This window comes from Chiroxiphia lanceolata, chromosome 5 (assembly GCF_009829145.1).
Source record: "Chiroxiphia lanceolata isolate bChiLan1 chromosome 5, bChiLan1.pri, whole genome shotgun sequence".
Classification (NCBI taxonomy): domain Eukaryota; kingdom Metazoa; phylum Chordata; class Aves; order Passeriformes; family Pipridae; genus Chiroxiphia; species Chiroxiphia lanceolata.
The window spans coordinates 62853907-62863096 of record NC_045641.1 but is presented as its reverse complement, the minus strand read 5'-3'; the positions used below and the strand labels follow the sequence as shown (position 1 = coordinate 62863096).

General features: G+C 46.2%; 1 protein-coding gene across 13 annotated transcripts in view; it reads right to left on the bottom strand.

Annotated features, from left to right (window-relative positions):
• Window positions 1-691: 691 nt before the first annotated feature.
• The window catches only part of CACNA1C (calcium voltage-gated channel subunit alpha1 C), a 433056-nt gene continuing 424557 nt past the window's right edge, over window positions 692-9190 (bottom strand). For all 13 annotated transcript variants that reach the window (XM_032687965.1, XM_032687962.1, XM_032687963.1 and 10 more), the window contains 2 exons: window positions 8386-8709; window positions 692-8129 (listed from right to left, as the gene is read on the bottom strand). In XM_032687965.1, the coding sequence (XP_032543856.1) occupies window positions 7833-8129; window positions 8386-8709 (621 nt within the window). In that variant the 3' untranslated portion in view covers window positions 692-7832. The remainder of the gene's footprint in view (window positions 8130-8385; window positions 8710-9190) is intronic.

The window sequence follows — 9190 nt, the reverse complement described above, 5'->3', positions numbered from 1 at the left end:
AGCAGTAGCAGCAAAGCCTGCAGTTCTGACAGCTGTGTGTGAGTCAGGGGGAATAATATATATATGTACACGTAACTGAAAGAAACCCCACGTTCTTTTTTCTTTAGGCATTATTTTACTCAATCTTATACTGCTGTACTTGGGCTGAGCACACTGTGATTTACAGTGCTATGACAGAAAGGCAGTGCTCAGCTGACACTGCAGAGTAATTGCTTGATAACCGTGGTAGAACAAATCTGTTCAATCGAAAAGTACATCCACGGCATGTTACTTGTTATCATCCCATTAGCTTCATGGCTTATGTATGTACTAATTACACCATATTTAAGCTGCGGGCATTCGGTTTTTTAGTTGCATGTGCTTGGTAAAAAGGAACCCAGTAGAGAAAACGTTAAATGTGTGGTTATGCATGAGTCACACGTTGGACATCGTGACATGGCAGAATTTCTGTGGTGACAACAGCACAGAGAGCGGTTGGATTTCCTAAGTTACTGTTTATCAAGGCATGCTGTGACTGTCAAGACTGTTCTGCAGCCCCTTAAATACAGGTGGGAGAGCATGATTGGCAGCAGGGCTGCCGATGGGAAACAAAGGGCTGCAGGAATCCGTCTTATTTTTCAGCCACTGCTGGGAGAAGGGAGCAACGTCAAAAGGAGTTTTGATAACATTTACAATATTAAACAAATCTGGACATTGTTTAGAAATTTATTAGCAATTTTAAAATAACATCATTCCTTAGATAAAAATGCAATCTTACAGGAATATACATTTGTCCCACACAGAGATGACCCTATAGCTCACTGGCGGGCCACTCACTCTAACTTTCCTCTGTTGATTTTAAAACGTGCGAGAGGGCAAGACGGACTCTGGCACTGATGACAGGCTTACATGACGGTTACAAACTGTACAGCATTATTTACAAAAGCATTTCTGTGGGTTCATGAAAACTAGATATAAAATTGTGGCAGGAGGTAAAGAATTGAGACAGGGAAGGGCTTGGGTGGAGGTGCAAGGGAGGGCTGGGAGGGTGGGCAGGGAGTGTAGGGAAGAGTGGGAGAGGAGGTTTATATCTGGGCTGATTTATACTTGAGAGAGGTCATTTTACAGCTCTGGGCAATTCAAATGAAGGCAAAACACTTATATTTATCAACATTTATAGCTGATGATCAGAGCAGGAAATGGTGCTCCAGGGCCTGAACTTAAGAGGTGCTGAGGAACCCCATCTTCCCTGAAGTCACTGGGAAACACCGGTACCTTGCTGGGCCACACCCAAACCGTGCAGGTGCAGGCCAGATGCAGCACCCCCCAGACCTTAAACTGGTTTGATCCTGCAGTGCTCAGTCATCTGTGCTGATGTGAATTCAGACTGAGTGAGAGATCAGGTCCTAAATTACACATTCATTCCTGAAACAGGACTAGATTCCAACCACTTCTTGCCAGAATTCACCCAAAGTGACTCATTCCTTGCTCTATCAAGTGGCAATTGTTTGGAGGGAGATGTCATCATTCAGAATTGATTTTTAAGGCAGTTTTATAAGTATCTCCCCTTTTTATTTTTTTGTGTGTGATGCAGCAATGTTTGTCAAAGAGATATTTACAATCTCACTCCTCCTCCTCCTACAAAATCTTCCCACATTCAAACTGTCAAGACTGAATAAGCTTGAAACAATCATTTCTATGAGCAATCGTAAAGTTGATGATATTTAGATAGTATTGGCTGCCAGTCTACCTAGGTGCTTGAGATGGGAGCAGACTGACTCAGGATGCTTAAAATACTAAAAGCCTGTTTGGGGAAAGAGTTAACAGAAAAACACAGGTATTTCTTCATCCAAATTATGAGGCTAGCAAATGGTGTCTGAGTTTGTGGGTCTGTCTTGAATAGGATAAAGCTTTGGAAAGGGGCTGTTTGAACACTGGCAGGAAAATTCATTGTCGGGTGGAGTGATGCCTGCTCTCGCCTGGGCTTGCCCCTGCTCCACTGGGCCTGGGATGCAGCCGCTAAACCCGGCCTAACCTAAGGCCTGGGCAGAGCGCTGTGAACATCAGCCTGTCGGAGTGGAGGCTCTGTGCCTGACTTGGGGTAGAAAAACAACGGCATGGGAGTGTGCAGACAAGCTCCTGGTCCTGCCTAACTAAGCCCTTGGTAATGCTAATGAAGATTCCCTCATTACATCAGTCATAGGTGCTGCTCCTCTCAATTAGCCCTTTAGAAAGGGACTTGATTAAGTTGCCTAATTGTCTCCGGCCACCTGAGATCTCTGCCATCCTTTGGGGCTGGTGGCTGTGGCACCAGCCCTGCCTGGGGCAGAGTTGTGCCTTTCTGAACGAGCTGCTGCACATCCAGACCCGACAGGGTACTGTAGGGTATCTCAAGCGACAGGAGATGCCCACATTTAGGCAACTGAATCGAGCCCTGTGCCCCTAAAGAAGGCCTGTTTTTTATGCTCAAGTGTTAACAGCTAAGCTCCCCGTAAGGGGCAGAGGAACAATGGAGGATTTAACTAGAACACTAAAGTTTGTATCAGAAAAGGTTTTTGTTTTTGTTTTTGTTTTTTTTTCCATTCCAGTGTGATGCTACTGACTTCTCTGAGAGCAATTGGAGCCCAATCTGTTTTCAGTACAGGACGTGTCTCTTGCTGTCCTTCTGCCCTCACCACCCCCCCACACCTCAGAGTGCTCTAGCAGCAAGGCCATAGTGATTTCAGCTGTCCAGAAACAAAGCAGGAACAGAGATAAAAGCTCCACAGACTGAGATCCCACTGGAAACCTTCTGGATCCCTGGGCTTGCTCACAGAATAAAACTATAAAAACTTTGCAGCATTCAGAAGAAGAAAAAAAGAAACCCTGTGCAGCTACTGAGAATTATATTTGTTGGACTTCTTTGAAGAAGAAAATAAATGGGAGGAAAACATAATTAAATTTTTCAGGGCCCAGTTCTGTTTTCCACATTCTTTGTATCAATAAAACCTCTGTGGCCTCTAGTGCCTCCAGACTCCATGTTAGCAAGATGGGAATGGGGGCTTCTGATGGCCTGGGATGTTTTCTTTATATGCACTACAGTTTTTATTATGGGAACTGATAAAATCTCACCACTACAAGAAACCCCCAACTGGATTCTACTTATTTTATATTGGCTGTGCTCCAAATTCCCCATTCAGTGTTCCTGTCCCCCACCCTGCCCCTGCCATGGGGACAGTCACGACAGGACCATGCATATATCTTAGGATACTCAGTTCTGTCCCAGCAGGGCTGCTTCACTTCAGCTCACTGGACCAGCGGGTCGGGGTTTCTCATCTACATGTACGAAGCAAGGCCTCCAACTTCATCTGTGACTCAGGTGAGCAACCCCACGGGCTCGTGGTGCCGCCACCCCGTATGATTGTGTCTGTGTGCAAACGCGCATACATTCCACAGAGCAATCTGAAACTATCAGGCAGAAAAGACACAGGAGCCTGGCTGAGACCCATACAACTGTTATATTGGCGTCAGTCTAAAGAAAGCAATGATACATTGCTTTGGAAATTATCAAGAAATGTAAAAAATGCATTTGCCCTTTCTTTGTTGTTGTTGTTGTTGTTGTCGTCATTGTTGTCGTAGTCATCGGGGCAGGGTTCTGAGTCAGAAAATAAAGCAGAAATAGATGCGATTCTGTACATGGCGCCTCTCTGGCTGTCCCTCCGTGCTGGGGTGTGGTGGGCAGGGTAATAAACCAGGCGGGACCCCTGCAGTAGCAGCAGCATCTACACCATCATCGTCCACATGTCCAGCTGAAGAGGCAGATGATGCACAAAAGGTCTGTGGGTATCGAAACTCCAGCTCTGGATCATGAGTTCCACTTTCTTTCCCATCAAGTCAGCCACACAGAAATAAGGACGAAAAAAAGAAATGCACCCGGTGTGGCTGGCCCAGTACTGTCTGGACTAATGAGCAGGAGTGACACAGGGAGGAGGTTTGTTGTTTTAGAAGAAATGTCTTTAGTCTGCAGTGTACTCTTGCAAGTCAGAGAGGCTCAGGCAAACAGCAGATTTGTTTTCTTTTCCCCTTTCTTTCCTTTCCTTCCATGCCACTCCTCAGCCATCGGTTCCTTCAAAGCTTCCACCCACAGCACAGTGATTGTACGTACCCACCATCCACTCCCATATGCAGGGAAACACTCCAGGAACTAAACCTGCCCCCTCCTTCCCACTGTCCCCCAGACTCTGCCTCACTTGAAGGAGGCAGTAGCTCTTTGCTCAGGCCTGTCACAATGTGCACATTGGAAGTACCTCAAATGAAAAAAAATAAATAAAAATGCCGCCCTCCCCAGAAAGAGAAATTTGCACAGCTGGCACCAGCAATTACTAAATTTAACACCTGCCCCTCAAACTGCAAAAGCCATCTGCATTCTCTGCTAGCCATACATTTTCCACTCTGCAGGACCTAGGACAGAGCGGAGTTTCCCCTGGGCGTTGTAGGCTCTGACTCCTGAGGAAGTTGCAGCTTTCACCAGGAATATGTGGAGCGTAATCCTTTCTGCCGTTTTCCTTCCCATCAAGAAAAGTCCTCAAAGATGACACAGGCCGCCAAGCATCCAAAATGCCCTTTGTCACCACTAATTTAGATAAGTGTTCTGTTTGTCAGGAGCAGAGAAGACCTTCTGTCTCTGACTGGGAGAGTCAGATGGACTTTCTAGTGGAAGAAAATGAGACAGGGAGCCCTTACACTGCCAGGCACAGCATTCTTTTCTTTCAAGTACCTTTGGAGCATATCAGCACTAGCAGCAACAAACTCAAAGGGAGACACACTTGTGTGCCCATCTTGATATGGGCACAAGGGATGGAAAAGGTGAGACTGACCGACATCAGCTGGTTACTTTCTCCAGGGAAGTCTTGAATTACGACTTTGATGACAGGTGGTTGTACGAATGGATTTGTATTTCTCTAGTTTAAACGTACTTGGGGTTTTTTTGAAGGTATCTTGAGCTGATACTGGCCGGTTCAAAAAGTGCATTGTCAAAAACACCCTTTGGTATTTCTCCTTTATGCCCCAGAGAATCAAGAAGAAAAATGAGAGCATTACAAAAATAATGTAATCAACGTATGCAATAAATGGTGTTCTCGGACATCTGCAGAAGCTCAAGATTTGAATGGAAGTTTAGCTCTGAGTCAGATCACACCGCCTAACTCAGCACTGATCTGCAAATTTGTGATCTCCATCTTGAGAAGGGAGAAAAAACAGCAGTAGTCTGGACAAAAATCAGTTGCAAAAAATCTAACAATACATGCCTGTTTTTTTCAGCCTCTCTCATGGGTTAGGGCTGAGTATCAGTGTGAGAAAAGACAGTTTCATACTCACTAGTCAGGAAATCTGGCTGGGACACGCTGTGCTGTCAGATGTTTTGTGACTTAGAATCTGACCCATCCACTAAAGTCTGGGAAGAGGACTGAGACTATGCATAGGAACACTCAAAAGTGACTCAGCATCTGCATCTTGACCAGTCTCAGCAATTCTCCTAATAAAGATCCAGAGCTCTCTCCCTCACTTACCCTCTGCTTTCAGTTCAGGCCAGAGTTAGACAACTTTACTTTGCTAATATTCTGATTCTTGCATTTCTTATCCCAGCACCCTGCTATAATTGAGCAGGGTCACCTATCTAATTAAATAAATTTGAAAGCAGATTTCCCCCCCCCCCCACTCCTTGAGTTGCTGGTGCCAGCTGATTATGTAGGATGGATCTGCCAAATGGGCTTGGGGGTCTTGCCACCCTTGAGTGGGATGAGACCTTTAGAGAAATTGAGCAAAAGGAAAGAAAATAAAGCCTGAATAAAATGTCCCAGTCTAGGGAAGAAAGATTCTCTACCAATAAAGTCATCGTGCATGTTAGAAGGGAATGAGGAAGAAGGAAAATGAACACAAGATATGCAAAATCAGTAACGTTCAACCTGTCAGTGGATTGCAGAATAGTTACTTACACCAGGTACACTTTGTTCATTGTACAAATTAAAAAAGGAAAAAAAAAAATAGTACCCCTTTCCCCAACCACACGTAGAAAAGCACTTAAAAGTTCAAAGGTAAAGCTTGGCACATTCCAAATACGAAATGATTCACTTGACATGCAGCAAAATATACAAGAAGTGATTCTTTTTTTTCTTTTTTTTTTTAAACAAACTTAATTCAATTCATTATCTTTGCTTGGCACAATTGCAATTCATTTTAAAAAAATATTTGAAAAATACTGAAACTGACCTGAATTCAAGTATAACGGTTTCTTCAACAGAAACATTATCAATGCAATAAAACATCACACGGAATATATTGAAGCGTAACGCCTTCTGGGTTTTTTTTTTTTTTAGTTCCCCCCACCCCCGCAATTTTTTTTTCTATACAGTTTTAATGCCAACACAACTTACAATTTTATTTTTAAAATTAATATTATTGCATTGTTTTTGCATATCTTGTGGAACAGAAAATGCAAAGTTACTGATTCCCTTTTCAAAAGCAGAGACAGTGGTTTGTTTTTGCATTCAAATGGCCCCAGATACAGATCTCCTGCAGCTCGAACCAGGATGTGGAGAGCTGCATGCACTTACACACACACACACACACGCGCACACGCACACTCGCCCCGTATTGCTCCCACACTCACAGATATACTTAGCACTAAAAAGAACCCAAATCAATCACTCAAATGTGCAAGACTATATCAAGTGCATTGCCTACTATCTTTAAATTATAAAACAACAACAAAAAAAGGTTTCAGTTACTAGTAAATAAAATTACAAATTCTTGGTGTACATAATGGTTGGTAAAACTCGTCTATTATCGTTATACTTCTACCAAATTTCAATGGAGACCCCCCTCCCCCAGTTTAAATAATACAACATGATCAAACCAATTTAACATTTGCAAAGGTGAAAATAAACCAAACCAAAAAAGGTAGGTGATTACAAAACGCTGTAAACACTCCCTTCTCCCTCAAAAAAAAAAAAAAAAAAAAAAAAAGAAAAAAAGTCAAAATAAAAACTGCAACATGCTTTCAAGGAAATATCAAACTGCAAAACAAGAAGGGATCTACACGAGCCCACCACCACCACCTCAGCATGGGTGGGGCAGGTTGGCTCCGCCCCGCTGCAGAGGCAGCGCTCCCATTGGCTGGCATGGCTGGCTGTCTGAGCTCTGATTGGCCAGCAGGAGGCTGCCTGAGCTCGGATTAGCTGGCAGGTGACTGCCCGAGCTCTGATTGGTCGGCAGGAGTGGCTGCCTGCGCTCGGATTGGTTAGCAGGGACCACTGCCTGGGAGTCTCGGCGGGACTGGGCAGCTCCGCCGCCTGCCCCTCTGGCACCCCTGCGCTTCTCCTGCTTCCTCCTCCCCCTCGCGGCATGGGAATCCACAGCAGAAGTCTTCCTCTCCTTCCGAATCAAAGGGCCTTGGCTTTATGGAGACGGTGAGGCTCATACAGAATATGTGCAAAATGATTTTTACAAGCAAAGTCGAAAGACACCCGTTTGGCGCAGGGTCCTTTTGGCTAGGGCCATCCACAGGAAGCTGAGGTTCCCCTTCGTGCTCCGGAGGCAGTTGTCGTTCCTTGTGCAGGGACTGAAAAAAAGAGGGAGCTTGCTCTCCTCCTCTTCCTCCTCCTCCTCACTCTTCCTTCATGGACACGTGCTGGGGTTATATCCGCTCCTGAAAAGCTTTCTTACACCACCCAACTCTGCGACTCGTCCCAACAGAAATGAATGAAGAACGCTGTTCCGGTTACTCCAGGTCACGAGAACAGTGAGGCACTTCTGAAACAAACCCATTAGGAACATTGAAACAAATAAAAAACCAGCATCGCTTCCAGCCCTGGCAACTACAGGCTGCTGATATAAATCCTGCTGTCCTTGAGCTCCTCCTGACTTATTCTACAATCCGGGTTCTGCACCTCTTCCTCTTCCTCTCCTGCACTGTCCTGCCCTGGGTCCCTGCAGTTAGCAAAAGGCAAGAGGTTGCCATTGGGGCTCTGCTTGCTGTTACCATTGAGAATGTTGTCTGCTGCATTTTCCATCTCTTCTATCGTCATGTCGCAGGCGTCTGCGAGCTCCTGGGTTGTGACCTCAATGAACTTTGGATCTTGAGCAAACTGCATCAGTCCTTCCGAAATCAAGACCTTCAAAAGCAGGCAGGGAACCAGAAACAAAGACACACGTTAGTACTCTGCATCGTCAACCCTGTCACGCCTCTAACACAACCCTCTTCCACTGCTGTGTTTTCCCCAGAGGTCCATCTCCCATTTACGCTGCTTGGAGATGGGCTCTCCTACTCTTGGCATTGTGGGCAGCAACGTATCTGTTGCCCTGCTCTTCCATGGGCCCTGTTTCTAGTTGGCCTTGACAACAGTGTCCTTTGTGACTCTGCAGTCTTACCGCTTCCACCAGGCTGCTGGCGCTGCCGTGGAACTGCCTGCTGCTCCCGGCGGTCGGGCTGGGGACGGTGAGGGACACTGGCCTGGCTCTCCTGGGGCTGCTGCAGCCGGTGCTGTCGGGGAACCGGGAGCCACAGTGCACCGAAGGGAAGCTGCTGTTGAGCTTCTCAGTGGACTCGGCCCCGTCGAGGTGCAGGGTCGGGATGGTCTGTTGCTGCCAGCCACGGTTGCAGGGGGTGGCGGGGGGCGTAGCACACAGCCGGGAGAACATGGTGGGGGAATGGCTTCGCTGGAGCAGGGGACTCAGGCCGGCCACTGCTAACGCCTGTGGACAGAGGAGGAGCAACATGAGTGAGAGCTTGCACTTGGCAGCAGGGCTGGAAGGAGCTGGTTCTGGAGAAACTCCCCAAGAAAGGCCTGGAGAGTCTCGAGGCTTGTGAAAACAGCTGCCAGCTCCTTGATGGGTTTGGATGTTTGCTGCAAACTCGTTTTCCTTGAAATGGTGTGCCCTGTGCTAGTGCCAAGAACCAGATTGAAAGCTTTCACAACTGCAGTTCTTTGGCCTTGGAGCCATGGTACTGACAGGAAGGATGCAGCCCAGCTCCCCATAGCCTTGCTAAAAACCACCTCTTCTCCAGGGGGTGATACAGCAATTCATTTTCCCACCACTGCCACCACACATACCGTGAACTTTTACTGCCAGTTGCTGTGTTTTCTCTAAGTGTCTACCGAGGAACCTGAACAGATACCACATGTGAATTTTACATGTGTCTGCAGTTGGCAATGACTTTAAATCCACCACTGGA